Source organism: Littorina saxatilis, linkage group LG1, assembly GCF_037325665.1.
Source record: "Littorina saxatilis isolate snail1 linkage group LG1, US_GU_Lsax_2.0, whole genome shotgun sequence".
In the NCBI taxonomy this organism is placed as follows: domain Eukaryota; kingdom Metazoa; phylum Mollusca; class Gastropoda; order Littorinimorpha; family Littorinidae; genus Littorina; species Littorina saxatilis.
The window spans coordinates 18,912,932-18,931,597 of NC_090245.1; the positions used below are offsets into that span (position 1 = coordinate 18,912,932).

The window sequence follows — 18,666 nt, forward strand, 5'->3', positions numbered from 1 at the left end:
CCACGGTTGACAAGCTTCCTCATGAACTTCGTGCCCAGCTGTACAGGTTGGTTTTCTTTGTCCTATTCGTCTTGCTGAAATAATGTGTCACCTGTTCTTGTTGGAGAGTGCAGTAGATTTTAAAGGCAAAATTCGTATTAGTTTCGGATTACTCTTATGAAAGAATAAAGGACCTCAAAATATGTTGTATAGTTTTAATCTAGCACAAAGGTTAGCCCGCTGCAGCACAAATCTATCTATCTTTTCTAAAAGTAAGAATTGTCCGCCTGCAATACCTGACTTTCAATTGTGAACGCATTATCACAGTGCAGGTGAATTGATACAGACAACAACTTCAGTTTTGCTTTCTCTACATTTGATCAGAAGTGTTTTCATTTGGGATTAGTGTATGTATAAGCTAGGAAACACTATCAGGTAACAGAATCTTCTTAACATTATTCGTTGACTTGAAAAGTAAAGGCAACAACATGCGTACTTGTTTTTCTCTCAAAATTCAAATATTGGGCATGCGCAGGGCATAAAACAGAAAGCATGAATGACTAATACCAAAATATCTAACCATCAGTTCTGCCGTACATAAAATAACATTAAGCACTTGAGACATAACACAAACAATGGTCTATTTTATATCACACACAGGCTATGGCATCAGCGTGCCCAGCAGTACTTACAACATGAAGTGGGCTCTTTCCTGAAGCAGTCAGCAAGACAACGCCGTCATGCCCCAGATGCAATGGCTGTCCTGTTCGCCATGCAGACCGAAATTCCACCAGACAACGTTCTCCGTGAGGTCATGGACCGAGGTCTCTACGCCGCCATCAGATCCAAGATGAAACCAAAGTACAGAGCGGAGCCGTCGTTTTGCATCAGAAAGTGGTTGGGCTTGAGTGGATCACCGGAAGACTTTGAAGAAGAGTTTGAAGAAGTGCAGGTGACTAATTAATATGCTGTTGGTTTAATCTAACTGAAATGTTGTTAAAGTCAAAGTGATCCATGCTGCCATACGCTTTGTGGATAGCTTTATTTGTCTGTGTTTTCAGGTCAAAGGCCTGAAAACTAAAGAGGATCTTCGTGTGGGTTTTTATCCTGAAGAGGAAAAGGGGTGGGCCTATCTGGAATCTGAATAATCATCCAATGGTCTAACTTATTGCACTATTTTATGCACCTTTATTTGTTTGCTTGTTGAAGTGTTTTTGGGGTGTTTTAATTTGGGTGGAGAGAGTTGGGGCAGTTATTGGCTTAATTCAATATGAAAAGATTGTCATCGTAAAACAAAAGATGCTCATCTTTTTTGTAACATGTATTTTCTGCATGAACCGTTATAATGTAAATAAGTTTACATCAAATTGTCAAGGTCATTTTTTCATGTCTTTATTTTAACCCTGTCTAACAACCAGTCTTTTGACAGGACATTCTGTATCCGTGGATGCCTGGCGATGAAGATGATGATGACAGCTACGAAAGCAAGGATGATGGAGATGTTTATGAAGAAGACTATGATGAGACACAGTGGGAACAGCAGCTTGATGATGATGACACGTTTGGTGATGCTTGGAGCTCCCAGTTTGATATGATGGTAAGGATTAAAGCATTGTCTAGTTTGTGTAATAGTGCGAGTCAGTTATTTACGCTTGAGGACTGTACCTTGAAAAGTGAAGTCCTTTCTGAAAGTACATACACAAGTAAATTGATATGACATTAATTCATCTCTACAATTGTCCATTGGGTCGATGTACTTGTAAATGTCGTAAATGTCAATTTGTTTTCAAAAAATAAACGTTCCCCAAACTAACCTTTCCTGTATTTGTTTTGGTCATCTCTTCAAGTTTTACAAGGTTTTGAGTATGTTATCGTTATATTAAGATCTTTCGGACGTTTTCTGTTTTTTTGAGGCAGCACATGTAATCTGCTGTATACTTCTGTACAAATATATGGACAAAATGCACCTTATTACGTTTTATTTCAGAGTGCCATCCACGCCATAGGAGTCGGTTACTATGGTGGACCACCCCCGACAGCACCTACGAGCAAGACGGGTGGATACCAAAATGACACTACCAGCCAAGGGAAATGGAGTGTTCCCCAACTACAGCGAGACCGTCAGCAGCTGAGGCTTCTCCGCCTTATCAGGACCGCAAAGCCGATGGATGCACCAGAAGTCGCCTTGGTAGAAAACATCTGGCACCCAGATTTCAAGACCGAGGACAGAGTGCGCCTGTACCTGTACTGGGTGCGTGCATACAAGGAAGACCTCCAGACAGAGCTGAAGGACGAAGCACAGAACTACGCCCGGGAAGCCAGGCGCCTGCAGGAGCTGAAATTCGCCGAGGACATGGACATCCTTCGCAAGGCAAATGTGATAGGCATGACGACCACAGGAGCTGCTCGCTACCGTCGTGTACTTGCTGGTGTGGCCTGCCCCATCATCATCATAGAGGAAGCTGCTGAGGTGACTATGTTAATATTCTTATGCAAATCATCAAAGCAGTATCGCTTGCAGAATTCAAGCCTCCGCAACACCTTGGGCTTGTCTTGAGAGTCTTTATGAAAGTACGTAGAGCAAATTCTTTCACAAGGTGCATACATTTTGCTTCACGAAATGTACACTGACTGACACATAGGTGAGCAGTATAGCATTTTCTTGTAAATAAGTCAAGGGCTCTGAATACGAACAATAGAAGCGGAAGGCAAATGTTGATTTTCTGCCTTTGAAAAAAATATTCGTTCGAAAACAAACAATAACTCCAGTTAACGCTTACTACAATTGTATCTGTAGGTTCTTGAATCCCACGTGGTAACCACCCTCCACGAGAAGTGTCAGCACCTGATCCTGATCGGTGACCACCAACAGCTCAGACCTTCCCCCACGGTGTACGAGCTGTGTCGTCACTACAACCTGGACCTCTCGCTCTTTGAACGGCTGGTCAACAACAGTCTGCCTCACGCCTCTCTTGCTGTGCAGCACCGCATGCGTCCCGAGATTTCACTGTACGTACGTCATATTTATCCAAACTTGGTGGACCATGACAGCACAAAGGGTAGAGACCGTATGCGGGGCCTTATGCGGAACGTGTTCTTCCTTCATCACGAGGTAAGTATGTAAGTCAAATGCTTCGAATTTGATTGTTGTTGGATTGAATTAATACCATTAGAGCTATATCCACTTTAATTTCTGATCCATGTCTCCCGGTTCCAGGTGTTGCTTGAATGTGTTTTTTTCAATGTCAGAAGAAAACAAAGAAAAACAAGGAATAAAGTAAAACATGCGAGCGAACGCAATTAGGAACTGAACTTAAACTTACACGATGTCTACATCTTTGACTGAAATATGTTATGCCAAACTTCAGGACTAATACTTTTTTTGTATTGGTAAAACACAAAGAACAACAGAATCTAAAATCACAGTTTAGCAAGGGAGAATATTACCAAAAGAGCCCCCCTGTAAACAAAATATATGTATGCAGCCTAATGGATGTCCTTACAGAAAGAGGAGACCAAGCATGGCGAGACGGGCAGCAAATCTAACACACACGAAGCGGAGATGAGTGTGAGACTGTGTCGCTACCTGCTGAAACAGGGCTACCCTGCTGGCACCATCACCATTCTCACGGCGTACACAGGGCAGGTGCTGGTGCTGAAAAACATCATTTCACAGGACAAAGAAACATTCAAAGGCAAGTTTTTCCATTACATTTTGTTTTTAATCAGGAGCCAATGTTTTGCTACCAAATGCCAGAATGCACAGTGTGCGCATTTAAAAAAAGAACCAATTCCCTCTCCTCATGCCTTATTTTTCCACACCACTTTCAACAACTTCTTTCCCTGAACCTACTCAAGTCTGTTTCAACCGTGAAGGCATAAGTACTCACATTAAAATGTTGTATGTGACCCTATTTACCAAGAAGATTTTGATTAAAATGTCGCATTTCCAGAATGTCTTTGTTTTGTATTGCATTGGGTACAACATGTTGACTTTACCATGTTAATACTAATAACGACTTTGCTCCAGACGTCCACTTGACGGCGGTGGACAACTACCAAGGGGAGGAGAACGACATCATCATCCTGTCCTTGGTTCGCAGCAACCAGGAGGGGTCAGTGGGCTTCCTGGGCACAGACAACAGGGTGTGTGTCGCTCTGTCCAGGGCCAGGAACGGATTCTTCGCCTTCGGAAACTTCAAGTAAGTCTGGGTGCAATTTGTCCTTTTTTTTTTGAGGGGTCATTTCCAGATGCGCAATGCAACTGATCAGCTCAGCATAAGTAGTCTGATCGCAATTGATCTGACGTTAGTTTCAAACCCGTACAAACTTTGAATGTAAAAACGTTTGCTTTCACAGGGCAAGACCCTGTACTACCAAAACATTAAATATCTTTAAGCAATATGTTTCATTCTTAACTTAGAAAAAAAGTAACAACATACTTAACTTGTATATATTTGCCTCGAATCATCATCGACAAAACGCTAAACAAACACACACAGAAGAATGGGAAGCAATTGTTTACGGAGGGGGGGGGGCACATGTGTGGTGCAGGGGGGGGGGGGGGGGTACTTCGCCTAGAACCTCTTCTGTGTATTCTAAGAAGTCAGAAAACACTAACCTCCTTTAGAAATCTAGCCTTGCAGCAGCCAATCGTTTCATGTCTTTGCTAACCGTATTTCTTTTCTCTGCTGAAGGCTGTTGATGCGAAAGAGCGAGCTGTGGAAGAAGGTTGTGAAGACAGCCAAGGAACAAAAACAGTATGGAGAGGCCTTGGTACTGAGATGTGAGAACCACCCCAACACCCAAGTACAAGCCACTTCTGGCAAGGTTCGTCTTATTTCCATCCCATATGTCAAGCATCAGCTAGAAAACATTGCTGTTTTTAAGTCCCGAATTCATTAAATAAAATAATCCAACAGTGACCAGTAAGCATTCAGGATGTTGGTTTTGGATGGTGTCCATGAGGAGGGGTGGACTCTTCCCATGCAAAAGCCTTAGATGGTGAGCGGAATTGTTTACACGAGGGTTATAGGCTGTGAGCAACAGAAGCCTTCGCATACCCTATAATCCTTCAGAATCCATCATTGAATCTACTGAAAGCTATTGTTTTTTGAAAGTGGATCCTTGATGCTCACGAGTCAAACAGGAGCTGCATAAGACAGACTCAAACAGCTTAAGTTCCAGTTTAAAGCTTTGATTATCATGTTCAGCCTAAAGGTGCAACGATCATTCTCTACTGCCAATGTGAACTGGCCTACATATCACACATAGAATCAATGTGTGTGTTTGACGTCAGAAAGAACTGTGCTCCTGGATTCAGCAAAAAAAATCACATACTTTCTTTCACACAATCATCGGTTTTGTTACAACAGCCCGATTTTCATGTTGCAAGTAAAACTTGTGTTTCCGATAGACAGAGGGAGAGAAAGAGAGCGAGAGAACAAGAACAAGAACAATTCTTTATTTTACGAACAATTCTTTATTTTACGAGGGTAATAGAGTAAGCAGTGATCTGCTTTTTTACATCTGGCCCTCGCCCTAAAGAGGGACTAGTCTAAAATTGCTAAAGAGAGAGAGAGAGAGAGAGAGAGAGAGAGAGAGAGAGAGAGAGAGAGAGAGAGAGAGAGAGAGAGAGAGAGAGAGAGAGAGAGAGAGAGAGAGAGAGACCCAGTTAGCATGCTAACGTTAAATTAAATCTACCTGATTACATTGTTTCTTATATTTTGCACCCTTCATCTAACAGGACTTTGACAAAGTCCCCGAAGGAGGATGCCAGTTGGCATGCGGAGCACGACTGGAACGATGTGGTCATGTGTGCCGATTAATTTGCCACGGCTATGACAGAGATCACAAGGAATACAGGTAACACACAATAACCAAAGAATATTACAAGAAATACTAACACACAATGTCTGCAGAATAAATCCGAAATAAGGAATCAAACTTGTTTCTGAAAATCAAACTAATAATGGCGATGATGGCCGTGTGTGTTAGACCACACGTGGCTTTGGAATTCAAAGTTGCTTGTTTACTGATAGTATATGTTTAAGTGACGAAGAAGACTCGTTCTGCATAGTTTTAATTTACTGGCGTCCTTCCGTCATTTATTCGTGACAGTGGTAATGTGAAGTCTCACTCAGCTGACTAGCTTCATAAAATCTCATATAGACTTTTCTAGTATTTAGAGTTAACTGTTTTGGTTTAAATTTGTTAATTTGGTTTCCAAGCACCCTGGGACCAAGACATTATTAAAAACCTCTGAAAACTTGAGAGAGAGGGAGGGGACTCAGAACTTTATTACATAAGGAGAGAGAGAGAGAGAGAGAGAGAGAGAGAGAGAGAGAGAGAGAGAGAGAGAGCGAGAGAGAGAGAGAGAAAGAGAGAGAGAGAGAGAGAGAGAGAGAGAGAGAGAGAGAGAGAGAGAGAGAGAGAGAGATGGCAATTGTCTATTCACAGAAATTAATAGAATAATCAGAATATGTGTTCTGTATTATCTTTTAATACATCAATCTCAGTTGTCCCAAACGAGTCCGCAAGGCAAAATGATAAACCTCTGATTGCAAAAAAAACAAACCCCATCAAGAAATTGTTATTCTTTCATCAGATGCTTGAAGAAGTGTACACAGAAGCTGTGTGAGAGCAATCACATTTGCCCCAAAAAGTGCTACGAAATTTGTGGACCCTGCAAGGTCCAAGTGCAAAAGACAGTGCCCATCTGTGATCACAAAGCAACCATGGACTGCCACATTGACCCAGCCACGTGGAAATGTACTGAGCGATGCGAGAGCCAGCTGCCCTGTGGTCACCGGTGCAGCGAAAAGTGCGGCGAGTGCTATTCAAAAGGGCATCACCTGGAGGAATGTCCATACAAGGTATTCTAGACAAATGTTCAGCCTTCTGGATTTGTTTTCCGACGGTTAGTTTTCTGGAGACATTGACCTTTATTATTTCTGGGCGTGTTTGGGTCTGCCTGTGCTTAAAGGTTGAAATGAAGTGTCACAAAAGAAGCGAAAAAAAGTATAGGCAGATCAAATTAGAAGAATGGAAGTACAATTCTAAATAACAAGGGTAACTGAATTTACTTTCTGCTCGGATTGAGAGAAAAACGCAGAAGAAAAGAGAGAGTCAACAATGAAAAAAACACTACAGGGAAACAATGGCATGTTGGTACACCTAAACACATTCTTTGCTGTTGTGCTTATACCAACTCAGGTTGACAGAAGCGATGATGGACCACAACTTTACTCCAAATTAATGAAATCCTTTCATTCTGTGATATCTTTGCAGAAGGTTCTTATAAGCCATCCACATGTTCAGATTGCGTAGATGTTCATTTCTTTCTTTGTTTAGTTTAAACAATGTTTTATTTCCTTTGGCGCATTCATAAGATTTACATTTACAAGTATGCATGAAAACAACAACAAGCCCACGGCTAATAGTGGTGTCTTCAAAATAAAGGTACAATTAAAGATTGCTCTGTTTGTTCCGCAGGTTGAAAAAGTCTGGCCCTGTGGTCACAGGATGAAAGCTGCCTGTCATGTCAAGCCTGGCAAACGCCCATGTCCTCAACCATGCAAAGTGACGCTTGACTGCGGACATGAATGCACAGGAACGTGCGGCCAGTGCTTGGGTGGGCGTTTGCACCTTGCATGTACAGTAAAGTGGGGGAAACTCCGAGAAGGACTCTGCCGCCACAAGTGCAACTTGCTGTGTGGTTCCTCGGAATGCATGCCTTGCGAAAGAGATTGCGAGGAGGGGTGCCCGCACGAAAAATGTAGACAGCCGTGTGGAGATCCATGCCAACCATGTACCAAACCTTGCTTCTGGAGATGCAGTCACAGGAGGTGCCAGGCAAGCTGTGGTGACCCCTGCAGTCCTTGCAAGAAGCAGTGTGGAAGGAAACTTCCTTGCAACCCCAAGCACCGCTGTCGAAGTCTGTGCGGGGAGGCATGTGTCTGCTTCATCTGCGAACAAGGAAAGTTCGTTCCCCTAACAACCCAAGGAGATAGAGCGAGAGAAGACAGCTGCCAGGTAGAAAAAGTCATGGAAGCTGCAAAAGACAATAAGAAAGGAGAACAGTCTAGTGGTAACGTTTCAATCAAAGGAGACGGCAAGAGAAACCGCAAGAAAACCGGCAAGGCACGTGCGACTAAAGATGACAGTGAAAAAACACCTAAAGGCAGCAGTATGCTAATGAACAAACGAATACGGCTGATGAAAGTCCCTCACTGCCGTCACATTTTCCAGGTAGATGCACTTGATGCTTACGTCAAAAACAAGCTGAAGAACTTGCCATTAGGAGCAGCCTTGCCTTGTCCAGTGTGTCCAGGTTCCTTCATTCACGCCTACAGCACTTGGAGGTACAGCGGACCTCTGCTGAAACGTCACAGAGAACAACAGCAGCTGAAGATGAAGCTATCAGAAAGAACCAGAGTGCCCCTTGATCATATGAAGAAGATTGGGGAATCCGCAAAACTGTTGACTGGTGGGGCTTTTGGGAAGCTGGATACAGTGACATACAGATCCGATGTCAACCAAGCCTTTGCTCTGACCAATCAGATCAAGTTCGCTTTTGTCATGGAGAAGGTGTCGTCTTTGGATTACATCCAGTAAGTTTTAAACCTTAACAGCACAGACATTCTAATAGTTTTAAGGGGGTCAGGAATCAGTTCTTTTTTGGCTTGAAATCAGTCCTTAAACTAAGCGTGACTTTCACTTTTCTCAGCTATATCTGTGCCTGTACCGTAGGGAAAGTGAACTCGCTTCATTTGGTATTTGCAAGCCATTTCCACTCTGGTTGTCTATATATGCGAACTAAATGCCTCATGGCTGTTATTTACCCTGTGCAGAATGTTACCCTTTCACATTGGCGACTCAGGTGTCAGCAGAATCCCACTAATCCCGCACAATTCCATTTTTTTCAGGTCTGAGTTTGGAGAGGAGCTACAGACCCTCAAAACGATTCTTCTGAAACCCATTGAACTCATGGCAAAGCAACAGCACAGACAGATGACTCTAGAACTCCGACGTTTTGTGCTTTCCAATCTTCTTCATTTGGCGGTCATCGATCTACGTGAAAACTCGAAAACGCACAAACAACGACTGAGACGAAGCATCGAACGAAACATGGCGGGGAAGAAGAAAACAATGAACAATGGTGACGATGTCGAGGTGGATGAGGACGACGATGGTGATGACGACGATGATGATGATGACGACGATGATGATGATGACGACGATGATGATGATGATGTTGACGATGATGATGACGAAGATATATCGGCGGTGGAAGGAGGGAAAGACATGGCAGAGGCAGCAGGAGACACAACCTGTCACACTGCTCAACAGGCTGTAGCGAAAACTACTTCAGCAGATGAATCTTCCGAAGGGACAACAAGAATTCTACTGGAGGTGGCAGAAAGGCTTGGAGAGCGTTGGCGACTTGTTGAGGAAAGTCAGCAAGTCTTGAGGACGTGTCACCAGGACAAGCTTCCCGAGAATAACTTGGAAATCATCTTCAACGACTGCACTGAGCTTGGCTTTGAGTTCAAAGATGCCAAGAAATCCGCCGATGTTTTGTCAGCCGTGCTGGAATCACCCTTTGACAAGGTATGGGTTTTAATTAAATGAACGATAAAATAAATCCAAAAACAACGAGACTGCCAACGTTCCAAAATTCGCTTGCAGCTTCGTGACAGGCGGAAGAAAAAATCAGCCAGATAAGTTTTTGTTATTGTTTGTCTGTGCACTTAAACGACCGTTGGATCGATATATTTGTGAATGTTGTTTTGTCAATAACAGACGTCCCAATAACCTACCTTTCTTGTTTTTTTAAATTCTAAATGAACGATCTATTGCACAAGAACAACAAGGACATTTAATTGTCATATATTACTACAGGATCGCTGTACCCTTAAAAGAGTGTGATCAAAACTGAAATGAGATGAAAACATAATGATAGGTGTAATAGATCCAATAACAAACATATGATACCGTGTTTTAAAATGTCGGACATTTTACAGACGTGATTCACAAACAACACCTTCCACTGCAAACTATTAACATATTGACATTTTACTCCACCATTACTTTTCTTAATAGCGAAAGACAGAGCCTGCGAATAATATCTGACATTCTATTTTGCAGGACCTTTGCGACATTGTACCAGCCAACGAAGAATCCATCAAGGCGACAAGGGCATCACAATCTACTAAACCACAACAACAGCCGCCGCTCCGACGAGTTAATGACCTTCATCGCCATCCTGCACGTTCTGCTCGTAGTCCTGTTGTTTCCACTCTGCAAGCACGATCTAAAACAAAATCAGCATTTGAAGATTTCAAAAGACCTACTTATCAAGGGAATTCTTTGCAGCAACACCCTGCTGTTTCTCGACACCGGGAGATGTCTACGGCGCCTGGAAGTTCATATCGAGAAGGCCTGTCCTCATTTAGAAGCATCCGTATGTCTAGTGCTTTTGATTCTACCAAGAGCAAAGCTGACGAGTCATGGAGAAGGAGCAACAGAAATCCTCCTAAAAAGAAAGCATACACCGACCAGAAGCCTTCTGAATCTGCCAGTTCATGGCGTGAACGACCTCGGCATCATGAGGAAACTCGGCAGGCTGGCTTCTCTGACCAGAAGTCTCTGTCATCTACAAGGTCGTGGCGCAATTACCCACCAGTTCGCAAAGAGACATTGTCGATGCCCATCAAAATAAAATCGGCTGTATATGCGAGTTCGTGGCGTCATCACGACTCACCATCTGATGAGCTCAACGACTGGAGGTCTGGTACACGCGTCAGGTCGTTGCGCGATCGCGAATCGGCTACTTCAGAGACGTCTCCACGCCCTTCTTCAAACACGAAGAATGTAGACCGATCTGGGCGAGATGATTCATCTACTTCATCATTTGGGAAGTGTGCTGCCCCGGAAGGGTCCTGGCGCGTCTTCGATAGAAGCAAAGACACCCCGAAGTGATCAGCGGCCTTGCAGTCCAGGTGTACCGGATTCTGTTTTTTGACTTAGAAGTGTTCTGAAGGTTACTAACATTCAGGCTCTCTTGAGAACTAGGAAGCATCATTTCTGCCTGCGCTAGCACAATAGACGTTCAATTTGTGTATGCTTTTATTTAGGTCAGCAACGTAACGAACAAATAAGGGTCGCTTAAGGTATTTCACGTAAATAATATTATATCCCGTGCCAAATTTCCGCAATTGTTTCGGCGAAGAACAGCAAAAAACATTTCAGCACAGATGGTACACGTGAATTCTACTTGCAAGCTACAATAGACGACTTTCGGAAATAACTCCGTCCGGTTTTTATGAGTTGTGAAAGAGTGAATACCCTTGCTTTTCCTCTGACAAAAAACTTCACACGTGCTCCTGGCCACGTGTTTCCGACACATCTCTCGCTAGTGATTGGCCCCTCCAATATTTGATCGAGTAAAAAGCAAGGGCATTCACTCTTTCACAACCCATACAAACCCGACACAGTTATTTTCAGAATTCGTCTTTTGAAGATACAATAATTGTATCTGTACGTCTCCACCTGCTGTCCATACTTCCATATCAGTTAAACTATAAAGATTATGCTGTTTTTTTTGGTATTGGTGTTAGAGGGTGAAGAAGTGAAGCGGTGATTTGTTGTTGATATCATGATGACAGTATTGTGTAGGATGTGGTCTTCGAACTGCAAAAACTCGATGCCTTTTGATATTGTCACCAAAGCCCTACCATCCTTCCCCCTCTCTTCTCCTAGCCAAGCATTTCTTGTTCAGCTCGAATCTTTTCTTAAAGGCACAGCCTTCCCGCGAACTTGAATCAGCTCACCATTTCAGATCTGCCACGATTTTACACGTGTTAATACCATTTCTCCATTTCGAAACGTACCAAATATCAACAGTTTGGGTGTTTTCTGTTTAAAGTGGGGACTTTTTGATGAATTAGTTTCATTACAGACACAAGCGAAATTTACTCATTGAAAAATTTCCACTCTGGAATATGATCAAGTAGAGTGATGGTTTTATCCCGGTAAAAACGTTGATAGATTCGAGATAGTAAGCCAATTTGTTGTCATCGGAAGGACTTATTTCTTAATTATAGAACGGACAGGAATTATATCTGCCTGAAATTCCATTTTGAATGTTGAACTCAGCGTTGCAGACCTTTTTTATTTTTTATTAATTGATTTGTTATTCTATAACTCAATTGTTTTCTATAGCTAGGTAAGCAAGGAACGACATTTCCTCGACTCGCTACGCTGATAATTATCCTTGTATGACTGACCTGATGATGGAATCACGGGCGTATGATATTGTTGGGCCTGGTTTTGAACGTAGAAACTGCCCGTTTGAAGACCGGCGCTGTGGCCAACTCCCAGGTCAACTTATGTGCAGACCTGCTAGTGGCTTATCCCTCTTCGTGTGGACACGCAAGCACAAGACCAAATGCGCACGGAAAAGATCCTGTAATTCATGTCAGAGTTCGGTGGGTTATGGAAACACGAAAATACCCAGCATGCTTCCTCCGAAAGCGGCGTATGGCTGCCTAAATGGTGGGGTAAAAACGGTCATACACGCAAAAACACGAGTGTACGTGGGAGTTTCAGCCCACGAACGCAGAAGAAGAAGAAGAAGAAGAAGAAGAAGAAGAAGAAGAAGAAGAAGAAGAAGAAGAAACGATTCTCAATATGATGTAAAATAAGCGTCGTGGTTCCTAAATGTCTTTAGTCTGCTGAAACCTAAAAGACTTGAAGATGCCTGTGCTGATGCGTTTGATATCTGGTGTTGTAAATATGTGTTTTATTGTGGTTTACTTCTTCTTTCTGTCGTAACATTCTCGTGTATGTGTGTGTGAAGAATAAGAATAAGAATATAGTTTATTGTCATGAAACCATTTAGGTTTATAAGACACATACATGTACATAAACAACAACATAAATCATTATGTTTTTTTAAGAAAACAATTGTATACGAACTTCCCCAACATGAATTGTAGATTGTCTTCCAACAACAGTTGACTGGGCATAGTATAGACAGGTATACTTTTATTGACCTGTTTCATTAATTGTTCTCTAAAATGTTTATATTCAATACATGTATCTAGCATATGTAATTCATTTTCTATTACTCCACAACGTTGACATAATCTGTTTTCTTTTGGCGTATTATCATATCGGCCTTTTTCAATCTTCAAGTCATGTGCACTTATTCTAAGTTTACACAATGCCTGTTTGTATTTAAAATCAATATCATTGGTTAAGTATGAAGCAGTTTCATATTCCTTTGTTACAATCCTGTAAAATTCTAATTTGGAAGAACTGTTTACTTTTTCTGTCCAAAATTGCATATATTTTCCTTCTAACTTCTGCAATGTGTGTGTGTGTGTGTGTGTGTGTGTGTGTGTGTGTGTGTGTGTGTGTGTGTGTGTTTGTGTGTGTGTGTGAATTAAACAAAAAAGTGCTTTCTCATTTTGATTGGTAATGAACCGTTTTCTTTACTTCATGAAAATATAGCTAATATGGAAATAATACCCAATAATCCCTTGACTGCTACAGTAGGCAACGGTAAATTTTTTTAAACATTAAAAAAAAAATCAATATTTATCACAAGGGACACCACCGCTGTATATTGCCTTTGAATTGAACAAGATGATTGCCTCCCCTGGAGAAAATTGTATTGTTATGGTTTTACCTTATATGTTATACATTTTTTAACTACATTCTTCCGTCAGTCAGTGAGGGGGGGGGGGTGTGGAGGGGGGGGGGACAAAATTGTGAACATTATGTTTAATGTTGACTGGCACGAGTAGTTATTGAGACATCCCAGTGCACTAAGGGATTTATAGAGCAAATCGAGAAAATTCATTGAACGAAGCGCATAGCGCTGATTTCAATAATTATTTTCGAGATTTGCTCTATAAAGCCCTTAGTGCACTGGGATTGTTTCAATAACGATATTGTCAGTACCGCCAGAGACAAAAGAAGATTCAAAACGCACATTTTGCTACGCGCGTTTGGATAGGCGTAACTTAACTGTGTGGTCAGGTTTGTGTCAGATCTACTTTTGTGTGGGCTGTCTCAAGTGTGTCGTGCTTTCGTCACACGCAAACTCTTGTTTTAATTTCTGTTGGTAAATTCCAGAGTAGCGTTAAAGCTAAAAAGTGATGATCTTTCATACAGACCTCATTTAAACTCGGAGAAAGGACTGTGCACTTAGTTACGTGCGATTCGAAACAGATTGACTGTGCAGAGTGTTGCCTCTTGAATTGACTCCAAGGCCACGGTTAGCACATTTTCAAAGTAAATGTGGTATGTTTCTCGTGTTGTATCTTCACTCATCGGGGAGTCTGGTACTATTATATGAACGGTAAGAATGCTCTGAACTCTACACGTATTATATCCCCATCGTTTGTTTTGCCCAACATGTTAATTTGCTGCGGGGTTTATGTCGTCTGCTAGGCGGCTAGGGCAATCGAACCACGGAACTGCAGTCTCATTTCAAAAACAAAAATTGCTCGTCTGCACGCATGAGGCAGGCTGGTAATAAGTTTTACACATGGTAAGAACGTTCTTAACCCTACACGATTTCGATTCCGATTGTTGTTGCCTTGAAATAATAATTCGGAAACCATTCATTTACTGAACTGATGCAGTCGTATTGACAAAAGCGCTTGACATTCAGTAACTTGCCTCAATCTTATAGAAGGATCGACCGTAGAAATTCGTGTTTAGTGTTAAAACTGTCCAGTCTGAAAGTCAATCCTTTGCAAAAGCACGTACAGAAGATAGATTCTTTGTTTTTTGTTTTGGTCGAGTTTTGAATAAATGTTTTACCATAGAGGGGGAATCAAGATGAGGGTCGTGGTGTATGTACGTATGTATGTATGTGTGTGTGTGTGTGTGTGTGTGTGTGTGTGTGTGTGTGTGTGTGTGTGTGTGTGTGTGTGTGTGTGTGCGTGTGTGTGTGCGTGTGTGTGTGTACAGCGATTCAGAAAAAAACTACCGGACGGATCTTTATGAAACCTTTCTCGTACACACCCATCTTTACACGTAGGCGTTTGTTGATCATAAGGTCGCTTCTGGACTATTGAAAAAAAATATTTTCTTGTAATGTGAATGATTAACCATTGACGTGAAAGATGAATTCTCTCCAATTGTCAATTTAGGACCGGAGTAATGCGTAAAGAATTACACCGGAGTAAAAATCTCGTTACGACATGTTTACTCCGAGTACACCTGTCGTACGAGAAAAGATCTCCCCAAGGAACGAAAATATTACTCCCGCCACGAACTGTTTTATTCCACAAAATTTTACTCCCGGGTTTACACTTCGCGGGGAACGTTCTTGCACGACGTACTCATTTAGACACACACAATCGCACGAAAATCCCCCCCCACACACACACACACACACACACACATACACACAATCACACGCATGCACACACACACACACACACACACTCACAGTCACACACACACACACACACACACACACACACACACACACACACACACACACACAGAATCTCGCGCTAGAGGAATGATGCGATAGTACGAGTATAATCACGCTCTGCTAGTGGAATGTCGCGAAAATGGGACGTCGCTAAAATGGGATGAGGCCAATATGGAATGTCGCGCAAACGGATTGACGCGATGCCCCTCCCTCCAGTTTCTAAGGAAAGTTTTACTCGCTCGGGAGTACACCTGTCGCGGGGAGTAAATTGCTCGTGCTAGGGAGGAGTTACTTGTTCGTAAGGTGAGTAAATGTTTCGTACGAAAGTTTTACTCGGATTACACCTGTCGCGGGGAGTAATTCCCTCGTGTTTTAGGGAAGTACACTTTTCGTGAGGGTAGTTCCAATTCGTACGAAATCTTTACTCGGGAGTACACCTGTCGTGGGGAGTAATTTTCTCGTGTTTTGGGGAAGTACACTTTTCGTGAGGGTAGTTGAAATTCGTACGACTTTTTTACTCGGGAGTACACCTGTCGTGGGGAGTAATTTTCTCGTGCTACACCGCCCCCCCCCCCCCCCTACTCGCTTTGGTTTGAAAGACGAAAACAGGAAACAGGGTGTTTTGCAACGTACGTCGGCAGGCCTGCCTTCGCTGATCAAAGGACAGGAAATACATTGAAAAAAATCCCATGGTTTTGCTTTAAAGGCACAGTAAGTCTCACGTAAACCATCACAGAGCTCCCCGAGCGTCTGCATACAGTACAAGCATACTTCCATTTGAACGCTCAACGAACGGGAACATCCTGGATGCTTTCTGTCGAGCGTGAGAAATTTTCAAAGAATTTATTTTTGTGGACTTGGTCCTCTACAAATGGCGCCTCGTTTTGGTGCTGGACGGCTGTTATGAACTTTATTCAACTGATACCGGAAATCACGCCCGGACAGTAAGCCTCCCGTAAACCATCACAGATACTGTCAGGCAGAGAAAGGGAGAATGTACGTTCTGGCTCACCGATTCCGACAGACCCTAAATATTAACGCAAAATAGGCTTCTGGACTAAACTTTTACTAAAATGAAACATGCGACAAAATCAGAAAAATACTGCATAAATCCATACAAAAAAAAAATACAGTAAAGTAAGGTTGTTTTGAACCAATGCCGGGTCTGTCGGAATCAGTAACCCAGAACCTGGTTAAGCCACTTTATTTTTAGACGCTCTCCAAACAGCCAGCGTGTGTTTGCCAGGCCTGCAACCTGGTTAAGCCACTTTATTTTTAGACGCTCTCCAAAGAGCCAGCGTGTGTTTGTCATTTTTCCTGGTGCTGTGGTGGTGTGAAGACGTGTTTTCTGTGAGAAAAGTGTTTTGCCTGTCTCAAGAATCTATAGGGTTAGCTCAGGACATCAAGAATTGTTAGATTATTCTAGGCGGCCAACAACTTTAATTCTACCTGACATGGAACAAGCTTGTAATGTCCCACTACCAGCGCCAACACCATCAGAATTTTGGACAGAAGAAGAACAGCATGTACTAGAAGAGAATAGAAAATATTTTGAGCAGATGGCCTTAATAGCAGTTAAGGCTAAAACAGAAGGATTAATGAGACTGCCCAAAAAACCAAAAAGGAAGATAGAAGATTTGTTCAAAGAAAAAGACGGAAAGAAAAAGAGAGTAGAACCAACAACGCCAAGTGATTTACATCACTATCTCGTTTCAAACCAAGCAGATGTTAGCCATGCTATATCCACAGAAGCTTTCACAAATGCTTATTTTGCTCAAGCAGAAAATGAAAAAGATATTGTGGAAAGACTGCAAAAAGGGATAAGAAATCTCAAAAGACAGGACGCACAACAAATCTTAATTTACATTCAGTTTGGACAGTTTTTGATTATGTGCAAACAATGGCAGGAGAAGCAAAGAAAAGAAGGGAGAATGAAAGAAACGTGGGCTGACTGGTTGAAAGCAAAAACTGGCTATTCCGATGTTCATGCGCGTAGACTACGCGCCGTTGCTAGATCGCTTTATGCATTTCCGCGATTTGCCACTGTTGGTTTGCCAATCAGTTTTATCATGGGCAAACTTAAACAAATCGAAGAGATGCTCCAGATCGAAGAGTACAGAGAGTACTGGTCAGAAACGCCGCATATTCCTGTCACATCAGAGCTCCAACAGTCCCAGTCTTAGACTTACAGTGCTTGTTTGTGCGCAACAACAGAAGTATCACACTGCGCCTGCACTGTTAGACAAGTGTTTAAATATAGTAACGATCATGCATGTACGGTTTCAAAAATAGTAATGACGTGATTCTAAATATAGTAACGATCATGCATGTACGGTTTCAAAAATAGTAATGACGTGATTCTAAATATAGTAACGATCATGCATGTACGGTTTCAAAAATAGTAATGACGTGATTCTAAATATAGTAACGATCATGCATGTACGGTTTCAAAAATAGTAATGACGTGATTCTAAATATAGTAACGATCATGCATGTACGGTTTCAAAAATAGTAATGACGTGATTCTAAATATAGTAACGATCATGCATGTACGGTTTCAAAAATAGTAATGACGTGATTCTAAATATAGTAACGATCATGCATGTACGGTTTCAAAAATAGTAATGACGTGATTCTAAATATAGTAACGATCATGCATGTACGGTTTCAAAAATAGTAATGACGTGATTCTAAATATAGTAACGATCATGCATGTACGGTTTGCTGCGCCTGCCCTGCTTTGGCTGTCTTCTTAATCATCCTGCTTCAACACCCTGCTTCAGCTGTGTTATTGTTTTTGCTTCACTCTGTTTCAACGCTTCGCTTCACTACGCTTCACTACGCTTCACTTCGCTTCAAAGGCTGCCTTCGGGCGGCCGCCGAGTGTTAACTTATTCAATTGACTTGTTTATTTTATTCAAGCTTTTGATAAGTGTACTTGGTGGCTGCTTTGAAACTCAACAAAGCCTAGTACTCCCCTTTCACAAACACTTCCCAAACGCAAGCAACTTCCTCTCCCCCGCTGCAGTCAAAACAAAGCTGTCATAGCGGGTTTTCCCGATTGACAAAAATTCTTATTACACACTCAGACTATTTGCGTTTGTTCTCCAGTGGCCAATTGCATAAGAATATTCTGGTGATGAATAAACGCGCTTTGTGTCATTAGCATCTAAAGATTTCTTGTTTACAATAGTTGTGTTGATCTGATGAAGCGCGGAACTGATCTT

The 18,666-nt window shown here is 42.1% G+C and overlaps 1 protein-coding gene across 2 annotated transcripts in view; it reads left to right on the top strand.

Annotated features, from left to right (window-relative positions):
• The window catches only part of LOC138963801 (NFX1-type zinc finger-containing protein 1-like), a 28,967-nt gene extending 14,146 nt beyond the window's left edge, over positions 1-14,821 (top strand). For both annotated transcript variants that reach the window (XM_070335657.1, XM_070335663.1), the window contains exons 10-22: positions 1-46; positions 640-931; positions 1,409-1,576; positions 1,967-2,449; positions 2,777-3,091; positions 3,485-3,674; positions 4,010-4,181; positions 4,677-4,809; positions 5,726-5,844; positions 6,587-6,854; positions 7,474-8,591; positions 8,907-9,591; positions 10,129-14,821. The exon at positions 1-46 is cut by the window's left edge and continues 598 nt beyond it. In XM_070335657.1, coding sequence (XP_070191758.1) covers positions 1-46; positions 640-931; positions 1,409-1,576; positions 1,967-2,449; positions 2,777-3,091; positions 3,485-3,674; positions 4,010-4,181; positions 4,677-4,809; positions 5,726-5,844; positions 6,587-6,854; positions 7,474-8,591; positions 8,907-9,591; positions 10,129-10,962 — 4,823 coding nt within the window. In that variant the 3' untranslated portion in view covers positions 10,963-14,821. The remainder of the gene's footprint in view (positions 47-639; positions 932-1,408; positions 1,577-1,966; positions 2,450-2,776; positions 3,092-3,484; positions 3,675-4,009; positions 4,182-4,676; positions 4,810-5,725; positions 5,845-6,586; positions 6,855-7,473; positions 8,592-8,906; positions 9,592-10,128) is intronic.
• Positions 14,822-18,666: the final 3,845 nt, after the last annotated feature.